This window comes from Amblyomma maculatum, chromosome 4 (genome assembly GCF_055883805.1).
Source record: "Amblyomma maculatum isolate TAMU_Amacu chromosome 4, ASM5588380v1, whole genome shotgun sequence".
Classification (NCBI taxonomy): domain Eukaryota; kingdom Metazoa; phylum Arthropoda; class Arachnida; order Ixodida; family Ixodidae; genus Amblyomma; species Amblyomma maculatum.
The window spans coordinates 25,186,117-25,206,153 of NC_139347.1; the positions used below are offsets into that span (position 1 = coordinate 25,186,117).

Genomic DNA, 20,037 nt, shown 5'->3' on the forward strand with positions numbered 1-20,037 from the left:
CAGTTTTTTCTGTGCAGGACGGCTCAGAAACTTGTTAGCTTTAATAATTAAGCATTCGCATTCGTCCAAATTCGCACCACGAAATAAATTTTAGGCAGCTTGTAGGCTGCAGATGTGCTATGTTGTGCTTAGGTGTCTTCATTGGATGAGACAAAGCTCACCAGATGACCCTGCAACTTTTCCAACTACAAAGTAACTTGGCATTTAAGCAAACTTAGCTGGCTTCTGCTCATAAGACCGCTCTTAATACGCACATCTAGCCTAGACTATTAGTGGAGGTTATCAAGTTCTTATGTACAAACACTGTGCGTGGGCATAGCCTCCCTTCATTTTCCGTTCATAATGTTTGCACCGGAGACAGCTGTTGAAACGTGTTTAGCTCATTTTATGTTTGTGCGTCGCCATTTTGCTTACCTCAACTTAGCAAGGTCTCATGCGAGCCTGATGAATGTAAAAATAAATTCTAAAATTTGGAGTATTTCATATCCATAGTTAACAATTCTTGCTTTAGGAAGCCGAAATGTTATTGACTCCTTACTTTCTTGGGCAGCCTATTGGTTATATTGGGATATGACATGAAGACTAATAGCAACACATCTGAAAGTTTAGTGCACTGAAGTGCAGCCGTGTAAGATATACTCACTCGGGCTATAGGAATGCACTTTCTTAAACGTGGCGTAGAAAGCCGGTATTACTGGGAGAAAGCAATGATTCGAAATGTGATCATTAAAAGAATTCTGCTTTCAAAGACAAATTCCTTCAGAATCATCCTTGACCATGGTAGCCCAATGAAGCAGTAGGATACAAAAGTCCGCAGCTGTTGCGTGCGCTGATCCCTGCCCTCTAACCGCGCAGGGTGACCTTCTGCCGGGGCGATATGCCGTGCTGCGAAGGAAGCGGCGATAGCGGGCCTTTCTCGCCACTGCGGCGCGGTGCCGAGCGGCTGTGGATCGGCCGTGGTGCGCCCGGACTGCAGGCATGGCCCAAGAGGTGCATCCTCGTCTCCATGGTTTTCGTGGGCTTCTCGCTTGCCGCCGGCATCCGCAGGTCTTTTGTAGAGGCCGCCTACAGCCTGCAGAGGGAAGCACACTGGAAGGTATGCCGGCGCCCAAGATGGCATTCCTGGCCCTGCTAACAAGGAGAGATAGGACAGAAAACTGGGCTGAAATCTCCACCGGCAGCTGATTTACAGGAGTGGGAGGAGAGAAATAAGCGTATAAGCCCGTTTTTCATACTTGTGTGATGATATTATTTAAGTAGCGACGGCAGAAACGGTAGGAAAAGGTTGGACGTTGGGAGAAGGAAGAAGGAAAGAGGTTGGCGGGGAGGAGCTTATTCAAGATTTGGCGACTAGCCGTGGACACTTATTAAGCGTCTAAAACATTATTTTATCGATGAAAGTGGGGAAAATGACGATTAGCAGAAAACAGCAGAAAACGTATTTCATGGATTCGTTTCCAGCGGTTGCAGCTGCCACAAACTTCGTTCCATGCAAACGAAGTGTTGTAGTGTAGAGAGCAGAAATAACGGCTACTGCAGATCCTTGCTCTAGAAATAGCGCTGCAAGAACTACCATTCGCGCAAAATGTTTGCTCAATGAGAGGCGCATGATACAGATGCCTCTCGCATCGACAACCTTTGGGCTCATAAAAAGAAGTGCGTAAAATAAGGAAGAATCTAAGAAAGCCACCGCAAAGTGTATATTGAGTGTATAAGCAGCTCGCACTATCAGTGCGATTTCTGTTGTCATTTTCAAACGCATAGCACTGGAGCGTTAGCCAAGCCAATATTCGTGTCACACTATAGCGCGGTTGAGAAACAACCGCAACGCGTCGTCTCTGCTGTTGTGCAGATGTTTAACAACGACACGTCCAGCGGGAACTGGACGACAGACTTCATCCGCTCCTTCCAGTCGTCCTTCACGTGGGGGCTCTTCATAGGGCACATCATTGGGTCGGCGCTCTCGTACAAGTACCACGCCAACAGGTATATCATCGTACAGTGCGCTCGCCTTATTACGAGAGCACAGTGTGAAATAACGCGTCTCGTTGAAGTAGGGATGTCTATTACACGTATACTTCTAACAAGTGGTACAGTTATTCTCTGTGTTGCGACTTTAGCGCTACAGTATATTACACTTATAATGAGCAACAGAAGTCAACACTGGGTCCTGCTGACTGCGAAGGAAACGTTCGTTTTAGTGCCCCTTTATAGTGTGCTGCATTTTCTTTCCCTCTTGGTGGAGAGTACGCATGCGTACTGAACGTATAAAATAAAGTTATACGTGAGGAATAAAACGAGTCTTGTCAATTTTTTCTAATGATGAATTCGACTTATAAAGGTCTACCAAGTGTTGACTGCTGCTAGCCCTCCATTATTAATTATATATTTTGCACGCTCCATACCGCAGCGTTTTCGCGGCGGCCATACTGTTGGACTCTTCGCTGCACCTGGTCGTGGCTGGAGTTATGCAAGTCCACCAGATCTTCCTGGTGTCCCTGCTTTTTCTACAAGGGGTCTCCGATGTAAGTACAGGCATATGGCATGGGACACTGACTATCCACGTGGTTTTCTTTTCTCATCGTTTCAGTTTTGTGAGCTTGTAAAAAGTGCATGGATTATAAAGAGCACGAGAGAGGGAAAGCAAGAGAGCGCCTATACTTTCCTGTTTTAGTAGGAATAACTTGAAAAAAGATGCGCGCAGATGCATCACATGTAACATATGCGAAAGATGAGTTCTCATCTAGCAACATATATATCAGTCTGCGATAGACCCAGACTGAAGTATAAAGCACAGGCTTTATGCCGACAAGCGTGCTGTTATTATTCAGAACACCGGTTTTGATCATCTTTTTCACATAGCCCACGCATACGCGCATACACACAAATGTGCACATTTATGTTCATTAATTCGCTTATCAATACTTTTGGGGGCGGCAGCGAAAAAGAACTACTAAGAGATGTTTTGAAACTCCGCTAACTGAATGCTGCCTTGCACTGATTTTGTGCATGCCACAATAAACAGCAACGCGGAAGAAAGTAGAAAATATTATTATCTGCTTTGAAAACTGCAGGAGGGTTCCTTTTTGAATTATCATCGTCGTCGTCGTCCTCATCTTCATCATCATCATCATCATCAACCGGACTATACCCACAGCAGGCCGAATGTCTCCCATACTACTCCAATTAACCCGGTCCTGTGCTAGTTTTATCCACTTGACCCCTGCAAACTTCTTACCTTTTCATCCACCTAACTTTCGGCGGCCCCCAGCTATGCTGCCTCCCCTTGGAGCCTCTTAGCGATCATCGGTTATCCTCTGTTCGCATTATACACGCCTTGCCCATGTCCATTTCTCCTTCATTTCGACTAGAATGTCATTTACTTGCTTGTTTAGAACATCTCAAAAATGCAGGCGTCGCTTTCATGTTTGGAAACTAACACAAGTCGTTACTAGGGTTCCGTGTATAACTACAAGCTACCTAGTCTTGCCATTCGTATAATAGCAGTTACGTTGGCCGTTCGGACGCGGAGCAATTATCTTGTAGAAATAAAGTCGGTACAACACTTAAGAATAATTAGTTGTAAGAATTCAAAAACTTAATAGTTCCGTGGTTGGAATGCTTTCGAGTAAGCTTTTCTAAACGTATTAAAGTTTTTTCTTCTAGTATTGTATTCAGTATGTGCTTGCTTGCGTATTCTGCCTAGACTGCCATGCTTCACGTGGTATCTGGGAGGCGTAGTCGACGAAACCTTAATTTGAAAGCATACAACTAAAGCGGCATATATCGTCGGCTTAAGAACTGGTAGAAAGCCAACCTCGAAGCATGACTGACAATGTATGCTACATGCAATAAGGAATCGTAAGTCACCACCCGGCATGCTGCACGACAGATGGTTTCATCACACATGGTCTGCCGGTGGCGAGTACAGACGAGTACAGACGAAGGAAAAGTGCAGGATTGTCTGCGTGGTTTCAGCCACTGGGAGGTCCGGATGCATCCAGTGATGCATTATGGATGCTCGGCTTGCTGTGTGCGTCATAGGACCGCTTGATGACGCCGTCCATTTTTCTTGCTATCACTGGGATTTTTGTGACCATCTCTCGGGCACTCCGCCAGGTTTCGTCGTAATCGGGCACATAACGCTTTCGCATTACTAAGTAACTGACTCTCTATAGAATGAAGTCATGATTGTATTTTCAGGGCCTAACGTTCCCAGCCTTCTTCAGTCTACTAAGGTACTGGGCACCTCCTTTGGAGAGAACACGGATGTTCACTGCTGGTTACGCCGGTAAGTAAGAACAGCAGCTTTCCACTCAATATCCACGTAGGCAATCCTGTTACAATTTAAGCGCAGCAGATGTTCCAGAAGGAAGTGAGACAAACTTTAGCGCTGAAACGATGTGTCGAGCGATCGTTTTCAAGAAATTTAAGGCTGCTGGAGAAAGGTAGACATGAAATAAATTATGCTTTCTAGGTGGACAAATTGTAATCTTTAGGCTATTTTAGGTAACGCAACAAAGGTACTTACTGACGCAGCAGAGCTTACGCTGGTTTCTGTGAACCTGGCGAAGCGTAAGATAGTAATAATCAAAAAAGGATAAAAATGATTTATCTTCCTGGGGGTTCAGTGTTATTATTGAAGGCCTACAGATGACAGAGTGTACAGTAGGCCTACATGTGGGGATATGTTGGGACAGTCAGTGGGAGGAAATGTGACTGCCTATCACAGGTCGAACAGAAATCAAATTCGTACAGCTTATTGAACAGGTAATGGCATTATTATTACGTGGACTTCCTGCACCGATCACGGAATGCTTGCAGAATGTGTGCAGCTGGACGGAAGGGCATAAGAGGCGACGCACTCCGATCGAACGAATTTATTCGGTCATGACGCTCGGTTCCAAAGCTACTCGCTGAACTCCAGGATTTCCAATGGGCCGCAAATATGAAATCGCCATAACATAAGGAAGCCAGATGATTCACCTAAGTATGGCAAAACGGGCAGAAGCATTATGCGTTTATGGAGCATGTCGAGACCGAGGAAACTGAGGTGTAAATTGAGTACAAGAAAAGCAAACTGAGAACTTATTGAAGGTCATGACACGACTACTCCAAGATACTTTCAGAAAACGCACTCCTTGGGCACTGTGTTTCACTTATATGTTCTGTCGAACACGCGTGTTGGCATTACGAATTGCGGACGTATGTCCGCACACAGTGCCTAATGCGGTATAGAACGGCGCACATCGATGTACACTGGCTTAATTTGTGAGTGGCCTAACACTCCAAACAGTATTGTATCATCTGTCTGCATTCGCATGCATTGTGGCTCATTTCGCGTGTCTGATATAGGATGTGGCTGCGCTGAGTCCGCCAAGCATGCGACGAATGCAAACAATATGACAGAGCACGCCTTTCAACATCTCTAGGCAAACGTGTCTGCATTAACCGGCGGCAAATTTTTAGCATAACCGCGGCCATCTGTCGTGCAATGCAGGACCTTGCAAACGTAATCACTTTTAGCGCCGTCTGTGTGCACATTATTTGTGTAAAGGCATCGCGCAGTACGAAATTTGGCTAAAAGCTCCATTGGCAGGGGGGTTAGGAGGGGGGGGGGGGTTGCGCTGTACTGTGCGCTTGTCGTCGCCTTTCAGTAGCATAAAGGAAGTCATAAAGCGAGCGTTCCGTACTTGTTTGCAGATGAAAACGTCTCTGAGTACCTCTGCGCAACTGTTTCAGTAACGTAAAGCCCCCTTCATCCTTAAACGGAACACGGTCGGCGTACCTTGCACAGAATATGCTGTCTGCCAAAAATGAACGCCGCCACTGAGCGGGATGAAAGCTTCAACGTAAATCCGATCCCAAAACTCAGTTTTATCAACCCTCGAGATGCAGTGTAACTGCTTTGGTTTTAAGTGCGGCAGCGGCTAAAGAAATTGTGCAACTTACTGTGCAATGTGTTTAGCTTACCCGTCTACAGAAGCCAATTATTGCTAAATAATTCATGCAGCAGCCACTACCCCGAGCAAAATCATGTCTTGCTTGTGGGGCAGCTGCGATTGGTGAAAACCAGCATATCAAGACTGCACAGCGATGCATTGCTGTGCATGACAACTGTGTAAAAGCTGCGTAGCAACGCTTTACCTAGGCAACGCTAAGTTCCGTTGTTTGGTGCCACATTCGCGCAGCCAGTGAATAAGAAAATACATTTAATTGGTGTGAAATGTGCGTGTGATTACAGCAGAGTTGTGCGTAATTGATTACTTCTAGTAAATTAAATTTTTGTGTAGTTTTGTAACGAATTGATTACTTTCTTCAAACAGTAACGTCATAGGTAATTTATTTTCTTTTGTAACCGATCACCGCTGATCAATTACTTCCTTAAAAAAAGGCTAGAGGAGCGACGCGTCTGTGACAGTCAAATATTTCGGTAGTACAATAGTGCCTGTGATTGCCTGACGTCAGAAGAGTTCCACCTAATTTTGACCGAAGAAGTGAACCGGCCTTCATATAATTCCAAGCTGAACTCGCGCCCTATGTTTACTTTCCAAGGAAACCCTTACAGACGATCTTTTTTTTTTTTTTTCAGCTTCTCATCGCATTACCTGCAGCGCTTTTACACAGCGTCAAAAATGAAGCGCGGTGCTTCATAAAGGACTTGTAGAAAATGGCATCCGGGCGACTGCGCAGATACGAACGAGTGTGTGTATAAGGCATTCTCACGGTACAAAACCGCTCCCTACCGCCTGGCGCTAACAGTGACAGAGTGTTCAGTGGTTCAGTGTAGAAGCAGATGTTTTTCCGAAGAAACGTTGCAAATTTGTCGAAAGGTTTGAAAAATAACCGTTGCTGTAAACTAACAACGTGTAAAAAAAAATTTCATGCAAGCCACACTATAGTTTCAGTTTCAGCTAGGGCAACTCGAGCGAGTTTCAGTTAGGGCAATAAATGTTGAAGAAAAGTGACGCAATAGTATTCGATTACAGTTGCGTAATTATTCTTTACTGGGGCAGATGGAGCAGTTGTAATTATGAACGGTTACTTAATGTCTATAATGTGCACAAGACTGGATTTCCCCCGACTACACAAAGCCACGCGATAGAAGAACAAAACCTGCGCAACACCGTTTTCGCACGATATTACAATTTTAGCCAAAATTTTGTGCATTTTTCGTCCACCTTTATTCCTTGCCTGTCATGAAGCAAGAAATGAGTTCGCAAACGATCACGAAGCCTGTCCCTTCGGGTGTACCTCTTTCCCTCCCCCTTTATTCTGAAGCAGTGTACATATTGGTTCAGTGTACGAATAAAAAACAGCCTTTTGATCCTCTAAAGAAACGACCTTTACCAGACTCAAGGACGTTTGCCTTGAATGTCTGCCTACTCCTCTGAATGCCCGCCGCCCATTTATTAAAATTTCCAACTATTGAAATCAAGACTATTAAAGCCCAATACCTCAGTTGACCTGAGGGGTAAAAATTTCTTTTAAAAGCAAGCTCGTTGAGCTTATAATTCAACTTTAATAAGGGCAAGGTTAATTAATACGGCGTTCTCACTAGTAGCCTCTTGCGTATCATGAAGGCTTAGCAGGCCAGACTTCACTAGGGAGGACTGTTATAACGAAAGTTTTTCTTATTGAAAAAAAGTAAGCTGGCGTTCTTAATGAAGCGTTCATAGTACTTGCCGCAAAGTACAAAACCAAGCTAATGTATTGCTTTCCACTAGAGATAACCCCATAGAAAGCGATTTTTTCTCGCCGGTTTCGTTTCTTCGCACAGTCACGGGCTGCCGCAGGCAGATAATTAAAAAGAATTATCCGAGATGACGCCAGTCAAGTTCTTGTTGCGACTGCACGGCCTCTTAAACTTCGTCACAAATTAATTTAGAAAGAGGTCTTTATAACTGTCGTTGCCTTTATTTTGTTATTTTAGCATTCCAAAATATTCGAAAGACAATTTATTTGCGAAACCCGAGAGCGCTTGCTTTGAAGTACATACGTTTTAAGGCTCGCGGCGCGGTCAGCAGTCCTTATGGTTCCGCTCCTTCATCTCGCTCAAGAACCGGGCGGCCTGGTTCGCGAAATGTCAGAAGCATATTGCGCGACGAGCGCAATTTATTATTCTGTGAGCATAAGCTCGGAGACCCAGAGCGTGACGTCGGTGGAAGATTCTTCACCAAGTGGTCTCTCTTAAATGCTTTCTCGGTACTTGGTTTATTTTCTCATCTCTGTACGCAAGAACAGCCCTTCAGATACCTTTACGCTGCTCCTTATCGATCGCGCTTCGTTTCTTTTTTTTTTTTCCTCTCTTTTGTCACTTTGTTGACGATCGGCGATGAGCGCGTGGACCGAAGGACCGCTGTACTGTTCGTCGCTGTTCCTATGCAAGCAAGCGGAACAAGGGGCCTTTTTTGTCCGTCAGACTTCATTGTTTTCTTTTGCGCTAGCGATGATTGGGGGAAAGAATGAGAAATAAATGAGTCTCGATGCTTAAAAATAAAAAGGGGGAGGGGGGTGAGAAAGAGAGAACTTAGAAATGTGGTTGCTATAGCTCACGGTCGAATGTGGCCTTTTGAAATGTTTTGTCTTCTTCTTGGAGGCTCAGTGGAGTTGAGGAGCACCACCGAAATGCGGCGGCTAATATGACAGCACTTTCGTGCAAAAGGCAAGCAATACTTGTACTCGAGCAGGAATATTCCACATTCCATCAGCCTTCGCGTCGGATGAGTTCTTTTTATTTTAATTTCTCTTTGGACAAAAACGCCCCTAATGCAGATGTCTATTGATAGAGGAAATTATATAGCAGGTTAAGGAAATCAGGGCAGGCTGGATAAGTGAGACCATGCATTTGCCGAGTTCTGGCCCCTCCTTTTCCTTTTTCTTTCATTCTTTCGGACAAGGAATCGTGAAATATAAACAAGAAGGAATAAAGAGCATAGATGAGAGTTCATGTGATATTTTAGCAAACTGCGTTGTGGTAGCTTGCAAATAACGAGCAGATTTAGAGAGAAAGGCTCTCATGCATAAAGAAATTGTCATGAGTTCACCGCACTTTATAATCCTGGGATGACACAATAAAATAAAAGAAGAAAATGAAACCTTTAATTCAAACCAAAATATTCAGTCGAAGTTTGTAAAGTGGAGTGAACAGATGGTTTTCTGTCAGCCCCGAACTATGGACACGTCTTGAATTTAATTCCGATAACTCTTCTCCTGCCCATGCGGTGGCACGTCTTCATCACGGTGTTGTAGTACGTGCTCGTTGAATTATCGTGTGTTTGGATGCGCATATAATGCTCCTGTTATAGTGCGCCATTATGTTTCCCCCATAGGTATACACTTTGGAAGCCTGCTCAGCTTTCAAGTGTTCTCCATGTTTGAAAGCCTCTTCAGCTCTACAGCAGGCCTCTACTTCTACGGTGAGCTTCCTAACCATCCTTCAATAGAGTAGACAAATGTTAAAGTGCATATGAAAGACGTGTTTTGTGAGGGTGTGTGCTGCACTACATAATATGCTTGCAGAGGCCATTGTACACTCACTTTTCGTTTTCTTAGTTTGTTTTTGTTTTGTTTTTTGCGTTCCATCCGTGCGCCGTGACCTCATACACCGGCAGCTGTAACGGGCTAAGATTATTCCGGACATCAGTTGTTTATATGTTTTGACATTGAGACAAACTTTCTGCTTCAGGAAACGTTGAAGCACTAAAATTATGCACATACCTGCGAAGTACACCTTCGGGTTTTATCCTAGCGCGAATTAAAGTGACAGCACGGAGGGCTGTTGTCTCGTGTTCACAAGTAATATTGTGCTCGCCTAGCCTACCTTTCCCCAATTGAAAGTGAGGCATTAACCATGACATTTAGGTGATTTTTAGGTGATAATCTAAAATTTTTTGTCCTTGTATTGCTAGAACCCTTACAAAACTTATAATCCGATGTTACGGAACATCTGAATTTTTGATGCTCTTTTAGCTCTGGTTATTATTGTGTACAGCGTGCGTAAATTTCACATTTTTATGCTGTGCCTTAAAATCTCGTGCTAATAATAAATTCACCTATAGTCTTCACATAAAGCAGTTATCGTAAATGTGATTTAATGCCAGTATTATCAAGCTCATGGGTATGTACCAAAACCGATAAGCCTATAAACTTGTCTGGACAAGCGCTCAATAATTGTCAGCAATGCTCGTGTTATTGCTTTTTATTTTATCGTTTTTTTTTTCCTTGTTCACTGCACTTACAGACAAGAAACATTTACCGGCGATTTGTAACACCGTTCTCTGTGTTCTGTTTGAAACCGCAGCTAGGTAGGGTAAGCTAAAGGACTAAATGCCTCAATAATCTTGCTCAAACGAGCCACTAAGTCATGGGGTCACAAAACTGAAATCACTATGCTGACCGGGTTAGGACAATCTCGTTCGTCGCGGGCCATGGGCCAGAAAAAAAAAAAAAAACAAGAATATGACAGTATAAAGTAAATAAATATAAACAACATGAAAAACAATGCAATAAATAAATAAATAAATAAATAAATAAATAAATAAATAAATAAATAAATAAATAAATAAATAAATAAATAAATAAATAAATAAATAAATAAATAAATAAATAAATAAATAAATATAAACAAAAACGTCTCCTTCCCATGCAGACCACATTCTCCCATATCTTCGTGGAAGAAATGAACGACGCCTGCTCCCTTCTATCTAAATGCCAGACAACCGCCATTTCAAGATGGGTACAATGGTCACCGCATTCACTCAACCTCAAAAAAAAAAAAAAAAAGTGTGCGCAAGGAGGTGAAAAAGAAGGCGACGCCTCCCAGGTTACGCCCGTCTGAAGCTCACGCAGATTAAGAGGCCAATGACCCTTTTTATTTCCACAAGTAGAGTGGAGAACATCAGCAGAGTGTAGACAAAGCCTTCTTAGTTAAACGAATCTCAAAGGGGACAGAGCACGTGGTTTCAAAACAAAGGATGAAAGTTTTGCACCTTGCAAGCAGCCCCACACGGCATCGCGGGCTGTGTAAGTTTGAGACCACTGCACTTGAACTGCAGGCATTTTCAATGTTCACATATTAGGCGTCGAAGGCACTCAAGGAAAGAGTGCACCGTCAGTACGTGTTGTGATAGCATACCAGTAGTTTAATAATTGAATATCTAGTTAGTATAGAAATTGATTTGAATGTCCAGTAATAAGATTTGGTGGCCATGCATCTCAATTGAATTTTCATATAAACCAGACATTGCATAGAACATTCCGTTGAAGCACAGAGATATACTGATAATTTTAGATATATGATTCCACACAGCTCCCACCCTTTTGCTCACGGTAACATAGGACGTTCCACATTTTGTGCCATGGATGAGAGTGGCACAGACAAACTATCTGAAGGATGGGTTACACACAAAATAAATATCCAGGAAAAAGGATCAGCCGTTTATCAGCCGTATAAGAGACGTGGACAAGAGCCCCTTTCTGCCAAATTAACATCGTTCATTTAACCTGTCGTTGAAGGAAATGTTTATTTTTCACTGCAGTGCTGATAACTAATTAATTTAGGACAGTTGACTCTTCATTAACCAATCTTCCTCTTTCATTTGGAATACATTTCATCTCTTCCACGGATCTTTTGTTAGTAATGTTTTTCTTTAACAGCACGAAGGTTTTGGAATCTCAGGCTCTGTTACTCAAGTCAACCTCTCTATTTCTTTTATATTTTTCTTTCTTTCGTTTGTAAACAACTCGGAGATGGCTTTGTTTGCGGGTATGCCAGGGTACTTTGCATGGAATGTTCCGAACGCCGTCGGCAGCCTAATGAATTACCTCAGACATGTTATTAGATCTTCGCTGACTCTTCCATGCTCACATTATATTACCACGCTGTAGAATCACCTGGCTTTTTTTCCGAAAAAACCCTCAATCTCTCAACTCAAATAAAACACGTTTAAAACTATCCGTACGAGGAGCAAATTCCTGCCGTGCCTTCTTGCTGATGCCTTCTGCAATGATGCACTGATATACAAAAAACAAATATAGTGCTAGAGCCAACCATAGTCAGTAAGAATAAACACGCGAACCCTTTCCGGTTTAGGGATGCTGGGCATCCTTTGGGTGCTACCATGGTTCCTGCTCATCTCCGAGTCTCCCGCCAAACACCCGGGGGTGTCGACGAGGGAGAAGATCTACATCATCGACTCCTTGCAGACGCAAGAGCACATTCCCTTTTCGGTGGGCGATTTCTTTTCTCTCTCCCTCCTTCCCAATTTACGCCCCTCGACGGAGTAAAAGAATGGTGAGGGGAAGAAACCGAAGCTCTAACGAAGGCACGTAAGGAAAGCGTGGTGTTTTCTGGGCAAATCCCTGGTCGTAGGCTTGCTAGACACGCACCTTTAACCGGCCAGGCTTGGCGTGCAGTATAACCGAGCGAAGAAAACAAGCTGTAAATCTAGAGTAGTTGCATTAGAGAGCGAGCGGTGAGCATTGTAGGGGATAGAAGGAAGCTGGTGTAAATGAAATGAAGAGCAAAAGCCGCACAGTTAGAGGAGCAAAGAAGACGCGACGTGAACAAGCCGGTGCTGGATAATTAAAGTCGGCGGGAAGGGCCTTCCTTAATGGGCTTCCTTCTTCCTTTCCTCTCATCCCGTGCTTCCCAAGCAGCTGCCGACCGGCATCCCAATGCGCTCCATCCTGTCCTCGGGACCAGTGTGGGCCATACTTCTTGCCTCGTTCGGCCGGACGTGGACGTACAACACCCTGCTCCACATCGTGCAGTGGTACTACAATGACGAGGTTAGCTGCCCTTTGTCTTGCGCCTGCTTTCGGTTGTGCGAGGCCCAGAGTTTCGGGAGAGGTGGAAGCGAGATTGGCCGGTGAGGAAATGCATAGGCGGAGCATGGCATTCACGTTGCTGTGACCCATCCTGTGCTGCCTTTCGTTTCGTGCCTGGCTGCATAACCGGCATCTTGCGTCTTTTGCTGGTTTTGTGTTGTTCATGGACAGATGTTGACGGAATCAAAAGCTTTATGCAACTGTCTTTGAGTGCGTATTTTAGAAAAGGGCTATGCAATGAATTATCAAAAGGAATTAATTATAAAGCGTTGCTAAACTATAGGGTAGTTCACAACTTCGACTTCGAAAAAGTATCAGCGCAGCGGTTTCATACTCCTTGTTAAACAAAAACTTCGTGTTCTTGTGTGAGCCATCGATTACGCATTCGACCAAGCTTGTCTCTTGCCTTGATGGCTTGGCCAAAGTTTCTTTCTGTCGAAGCCTTCAGTCATTTTATCTGAAATTACACAAAGTGTTACCGCCACCGTTTATTAGTATAATGATTGCATAAAACGAAATCTACAAATACGGCTACCGCTTTCTTTAGAATCCTGTCAACCTTTCTCGCGAGCTGCATATCGACATACCTCATGCGAGCTCAAATATGGCAACGGCTCTGATCGGTGGCAGTTATTTGTTGACGACAGGCGTGAATCAATGTATTTGTTGAAATATTCGTTTACCTTAATATTTAATTACATTCCAAAACTCCGATAGAAAGCATGCACAGCTATAGGGATTACTAGTTCCGAAAATATAATAAAAGGCGAGGCCGTGGCTTATTGTAAATCCATTATTACTCACGCCTAGGGCAATACTTTAATGAAATGAAAACTTTTGGGGAACTATTCTTGTTTATAGTATGTGACGAAAAATAAGCAGTATCAGTGGCTGGGTAAACGCTGACAATTTTCATACCTACGCCAGCAAGTTCCGTATTCGGCACTAGTGGCGGTGCACACCTCACGTCACAGAAATAACAAAAAAAAAAAATGTTAACAAATGATATTCAGGAATTTCAAGCAGTTTGAAGGCCTATCAGAGGCCAAGCTCTCTTGACTTCCTTGCAGCCCCAGTTTACTAATGCAAGTTAACCCCTGATTTCAATCACTGATCTTTCAGAAGAAACAGTTGGGAAAACGGATTCATGAATATAGTCACATTGCGAATCGATGGGTTAGTTTGGTTATATTTTTAGGAACAGCGCCTTCTTGAAACGGATAGGAAATGTCATCAGGGCATAAGTAAAATTAAGATTTCAACATTGTACATCTTTCTTGCCCTCTCCAAGCATCTGCTATCTCTTAGAAGAAGTTGTTTGTGAAAGCTTTGCCATGTCGTAATAAAAATTTATTCTCAGAAGCTCAACCTTTGACTGGTTTGGTCGTTATTGATCTTGTCTTCCACCTCGGCATTCAAGCAAGAAAAGAAGGAAGGAAGGAAAGTATAGCGCATTGTTCTGTTTGCGGTCGATAAGCGAGTTGTATCTATTTCCGGTTGTGAATGCATGGTGTACGAGACGTTTGCTATGTCGTACGTCCTATCTGTTCATGCCCCCCCCCCCCCCCCCCCCCTTTTCTACTTCCCCCTTAAGACTGTAACCTGTATGTTGAGCCCCTCAAAAGTTGTTTATTTGCAATGGGTACCACAGTTGGGTGTTGGGTTTGAACAATGAGTACGAAGCAAGAACTTGTTTGAGAGGGACCAACAACTTCATAGGTATGTTTAATGACTGTGAACAGGAGATATGAACCGCACGCCGCGTAGCTGTGAAGAGAGGACAACAAGTTCGATACTTGTTGAACAGAAAGTTCTCTGGAATCGACTGTCAACGACAGTTTAGCTGAGGGAAAGACGTGCATACAGGAGGCGGAGATTAGGGGAAGCCCAAAGCGAATGTAACTTGTATCTACACTTAGGAGGTGGAGATCATGGGGGCACAGATAACTTGAATTTTGTTGAATCCATTCTTAAAGCACGATGTTGGTAGAAGGTGGGGCGGCTTATAAAAGTTCTAGCAGGTAGAACTCATGAAGTTTTGAGAAGTCGGCTAGCGCTAGCCTCTTATATCTAAACTATCGTCGTCCAAAAAAAAAAACAAAAACAAAATATGCTTCAGTTATTGAAAACAGATTTTGTGTAATTCTGCTGTGCCGAAGGAAGCCCCCCCCCTCTTTTTTTTTTTTTTTTTATTCGGCATGTAATTTGAGCGCGTTCTTACCAACTGCAATATGAAATGTCTCTGCTCAGGTTCGGTACGCCAAAGAGATTCCGTACTTCCTCATGATGGTTTCCGTCGTGGTCAGTGGATTCGTTGCCGATGCTCTTCAGGAGAAGAACCTGATGACAACCTCAACAGTTCGCAAGACGTTCGGGGGCACCGGTAAGTGACTGTCTAGCCCTTGTGCCTGTAATTCACTTGGCACAATTAAGGAGGAAATATTTTTGTTGAGTTGGCAACTTTTGAAATGCGTTCCGTTTGTGGTCGTATTCGCGAATTCGGGTGCCGCATTCCGCAGTGATTAAGCGGCACCATTAGTCTGTGATATGAAATTTCGCAGGTAGTAGCAAATGTATATTTTTGGCGTGCAATAATTTTTGCGATATCCAGCACCACTGTTTTGCGAAGAAAAATGATTCTTGTTCAACGGCTAATGTTCTTATTTATTCCTTTATTCTTCGCACTCTCTCTGCCATTATTGCGTCAAGAGAGAGAGAGAGAAATCAACAGAACAGAAACGCAGGGAAGTTAACTATGCGATGGTCTGTAGGCTATCCTACAGGCAGGGAGAGGAGCAAAGGGAGGAAAAGGAAAGAAAGGGCGGCAATGAAATGAGGTCGTCACAAAAGTGATATAAATGAGGATTATTATTATTATTATTATTATTATTATTATTATTATTATTATTATTATTATTATTATTATTATTATTATTATTATTATTATTATTATTATTATTATTATTATTATTATTATTATACAGCTCACTAAATTAAAAGGACAAATGATTATTGCGTAAAAGAAAATCTCCCGAGGTTCACTGCTTAACTTTTAGGGATGTGCACATTGCAGATTCCACCATGCATATGCTGTTCTATGGCTCGCACATTGTGCTTGCGGCTTCAGGAGCCAGAACGATGCCCCTGAATAATGCAAACAGACTTAAAATTTTTAAGCAAGCACTCCACGCTGCTATTGTACACTTGTAAAGGGAGGTAAGCTGTAGCATTACTGAGAGTACACGCTTCCAAGCATTTAACAAGATCACGCCAGCGTCGACCTCCTGATTCGTTAGCGCACTATTGATGAACCGTCAAATTCGGCGACAGTCGATGCATGTGCACGAAGCAGAGGCCAGGGAGACTTGCATTTTAGACTGTTCCAATAGTGGCATGAATCTGGTTGTCACACCCGTACCCAATTGTTTCGGGATTATCGCGGCGCTAGACTAGACGGCACTGGAGCAACAAAGAACTTATGTGTCACAGATCGGCAAACAAAAAGTGATTTCGATCCATTTGTTTTCTATGCAAGATGATATCACACTGGAAAAACGAGCATCTACTGCAGCGTCTATCCATTATCGTTCAGTAAATTTTTAGTAAAAGAATATAAAAAAGTGGTACGTTTATTAAGAAATCAGTTCGTGGAATGTAAAGCATGCGGCGTGCAGTTAGTGCCACGTTGCTGGTCCTGAAAATCAATGGTACCTATGCCAAGCAACGGCATAAGCAAAAAAGATAAAGAGAACGCAAATCTTTGAGTGCGAACAGCTTTTGGAACAACCTAGGTGGCAGTCGCTCTGGCTTGTGGTTCATCCGCATGCAGCAATATTCGCCGAGCTTGATGATTCGCTCTGTCATAGGGCGCTGATCAAGGGAAAGGCCGACGCTCCCATAATATTGTTAAAGAATGGAAAGGCTCTGTACAAAATCGTCACAGACGTAGGACGCAACTAAGAAACTTACGCGCGCGGTAATCTTTTACCGATGCTTCTTAGACTGGGCGGATGCTTTTATTTTTATTTTACTCTTATATTTTCTTTTTTTCTTTTTTAGTTTAGTGCCCAGAAGGTCTGCTTCTGAGTCACTTCGTGCAGCTGGTAGTGCATTTCTAGTGTTCCGAATATCTTGATGATAAGATTTTCGGCACTACTCTATCCAATGGGAAGGATCTCCCCAAATGCTAAATCAGCGCCACTACATGGCTCAGAAGCAAGTCCCTTGAGCTCTGCACTTTTGACAAAGGCTGTACATCGGTGGTATGCTGGGCTACTGCATGTGCATGCATGTATAGACAGAAATACAGTGATGCACCACGTTGTAGCGGTTTTATTCACATAAACTTGTCCATCCATTCACTTCAGCAAACCTTTTTACCGCACTTATGACGCAGGATTGCTGACGGAAGCTGTGCTCTTCCTGACAATGGTGTATATCGGACCGACGGACTTCGCCATGGTGCTCTACTTTTTTGCCATGTCCATACGGGAACTTGCTGTTGCGGGTAGGTGGCGTCGAGTGAACAGCATGGGAGGCCCTGGTGAAACGCGCGAGTTGGTGCTACATGACTATTTCGATGCGTTTGAAACGTTTTTGACACCGATACACTCTAATTTCGGAAAGTAAAGCATCAGTGCCAGACTCTGGAAGTAATAATACTGGTAAGACGTTGGATATTTTGAGAAGAGCTGTGCCAAAGCATAAACTTTGTGAGAACTACAACATAGGTTCTTGCATCTTTATAAAAAGCAGCCAACATTACCCGCAGACGCGAATTGGTTCATCAGTATGTTGGAATTTGAATATATATACAAGGTCGTACATAGTTTACGCTAGGCAGCAAACCATGGAAGTGGTATGGGAATATTGCTTAGATCAGCTAGTGACCGCAGGTCCATACCCAGAGAGTGAAATAGAGCGCATTTGGAAGGTGCTATCAGATCATTAATATTCCTAAAAAAAATTGTATGCGACAAGTGTATACCTTACCGGTACTCACCTATGGCACAGAAACGTGGAGGCGAAATAAAAGTGTTGGGGACGTAGCCACTTCAATTGGGGACGTAGCCATGAGCTATCATACACGAAGGCAGCAAAGTGGATCAGGGAACAAACGCTTTAGTGGAAGCCAAGAAGAAATAGGCATGAGCAAAGCATGTAAGGCGAAGGCAAGACAACCGACTGCCGTTAACGGTAACGGACTGGATTCCAAGGGAAGGCAAGCATAGCAGGCACTGGCAGAGAGTTGGGTTGGTGAATGAAATTGCAACTTGGCGAGGGTAAGGTGGAAGAAACGGCAAATTATTGGAGGGATATAAGTGAGACCTTTTTGTCCTGAAATAGTCTAGATGAGGTTAATAGTATGATGAGGCTTAAAGTGTATCCGCCTCTTGAATTTCAATTGCTCAGCACCTTCCTTCCGTACGTTCGCCGATGTTAGCCAGGATGCCCAGGACTGAGATTTTTCTGCTTGCATTCATTATGTGTCCTTGTAGGGTTCAGCATACAGTGTACAGCTTACGGTTGAACTGTGGCTGAAGGATGGTTCTGTTCCCCTTGCAGGCTACATGGTGAACCCCCTCGACATTTCGCCGCAGTACGCAGGGATCATCGCCGGCCTGTCCGGGGCAATGGCTTCCTTGGGAAATCTCACGTTTTACCCTATGATGAATCACATCTTCAATACTTGGGTAAGGATCCTCGTAGCGTTTGCTCCGGCACACAATGATACTCTCTAAGACTCTATTGTGTACAACAGCTTCATCTTGGCAGTACTTTCTCATAGAGATGAAACATGCAGGTTAACCGGAAAGCCTGAAATTAAGTCGAGGACAGTGCAGAGAACTGCGGGAGGAAAAACGTCAAGGATGTTTAATATTTTCTTTTCGGCAGAAAATTCGGCACGACCACATGACACCTCTGTACGCGGTGAGCGTCATCAGCGGAGGCCTGCAGTTTCTGGCAGCGCTCATCTTCGTGGTGTTCTCATCGGCCACGGAGCAAGACTGGTCCAAGGACGACATCTCGTCACCTTCTACCGGCGCTGATGGACCGTACGGCAGTAGCGGGGGAGGGAACAACAACAACGACCCTTACCTGGATACTACTGAAGTGGTCGTCAACGACGGCATCTCGCTAAACGTGATCGTCAAGCGGTAGTTTGAGACAAAAAGCTGTAGGTGTTGCCGTGTGAACAAGCCGGGACGAGCAATACGCACCTGCGCCTCACTTAGCAGTACCTCAAGGAAAGTATGGTCCGAGTGTTTAGCCGACTGCCGGTGTGCTGATTTCGACCAAGAGGTCCTGCCTAAGGACACGATGGCTTATAAAGCCCACAAATAATACTTTGGGGACGTTGCGTCGACACTGGAGGCTGCACAAGGCACGTGTTCTCTGACGGTTAACTAGAAGCCTTCCAGCGCTGCTTCTTGGAGAACTCTGATACGATCGCCCAGAAGATGTTCCTTGTGCCCCTCTGAGAAGGAGTGAATTCTTTCTCAGCATTATCTGCACCGCTGTCATGAGTTCCTCCCGGTGCCCGTGGTCTTACAAGCAGCCTCCAGTGCTCGAATCAGTGCATCACAATATTTTTGTCAGTGGAGGCAGCGTCGAGGCAATGGATCCAGTGTCCCTATGTGTGTACGTTGGTGGAGTGGATTATATGCAGCCCATGGACAGTATTGGACAATGATCATCAGCAGGCCTGACTTCGATACCAAATAACATAGACGCAGGCAGTTGTTGAAGAAGGCGGTCGCCCGCCAGCTCAAGCAGAATTACTAGTCAACCATTACAGCGGTGACTTCCATCAGCAGTGCTCGTTACCTGTTTGTGATCTCGGCAGTTGTACTGACAATACTTTGCTCGGCAGCTTTGAATTAGGTTTAAGGTTCGACTAAATCAACAGGTGCGGAGTTAATTTCAAGTGCGGAGTTAAGGAAGATCAGAATGGTTGCCCGTTATTAAACTATAAATCTGTTTCCACATATGCGTCAGAAAAGTTGCAGTTATAAATGAAACTTCACTCATATGAGTGGAAGTTCCACTTATAACTGGAACTTTTTTTCAAGCCTATGTGGAACCAGATTAAGAGTGTAATATCGTCCTTTATGCGCCCACTAGAGTGTTGTCCGGCTCCCTGCTCGGAGCTTGATGCGGGCCTTTCATTCGGACCAAGGTATGAAACTGCCGCCATTGATCATC

The 20,037-nt window shown here is 43.9% G+C and overlaps 1 protein-coding gene across 1 annotated transcript; it reads left to right on the top strand.

The window, feature by feature from the left end:
- The first annotated feature begins 862 nt into the window (after positions 1-862).
- Positions 863-19,785, top strand: LOC146190529 (vesicular glutamate transporter 3-like). Its single transcript, XM_084599803.1, has 11 exons — positions 863-1,096; positions 1,853-1,986; positions 2,411-2,525; positions 4,204-4,291; positions 9,333-9,419; positions 12,095-12,231; positions 12,661-12,792; positions 15,082-15,214; positions 17,228-17,338; positions 18,397-18,524; positions 18,727-19,785. The coding sequence occupies exons 1-11, from the start codon at positions 878-880 to the stop codon at positions 18,991-18,993; spliced, it is 1,551 nt and encodes a 516-aa protein (XP_084455929.1). The 5' UTR covers positions 863-877; the 3' UTR covers positions 18,994-19,785.
- Positions 19,786-20,037: the final 252 nt, after the last annotated feature.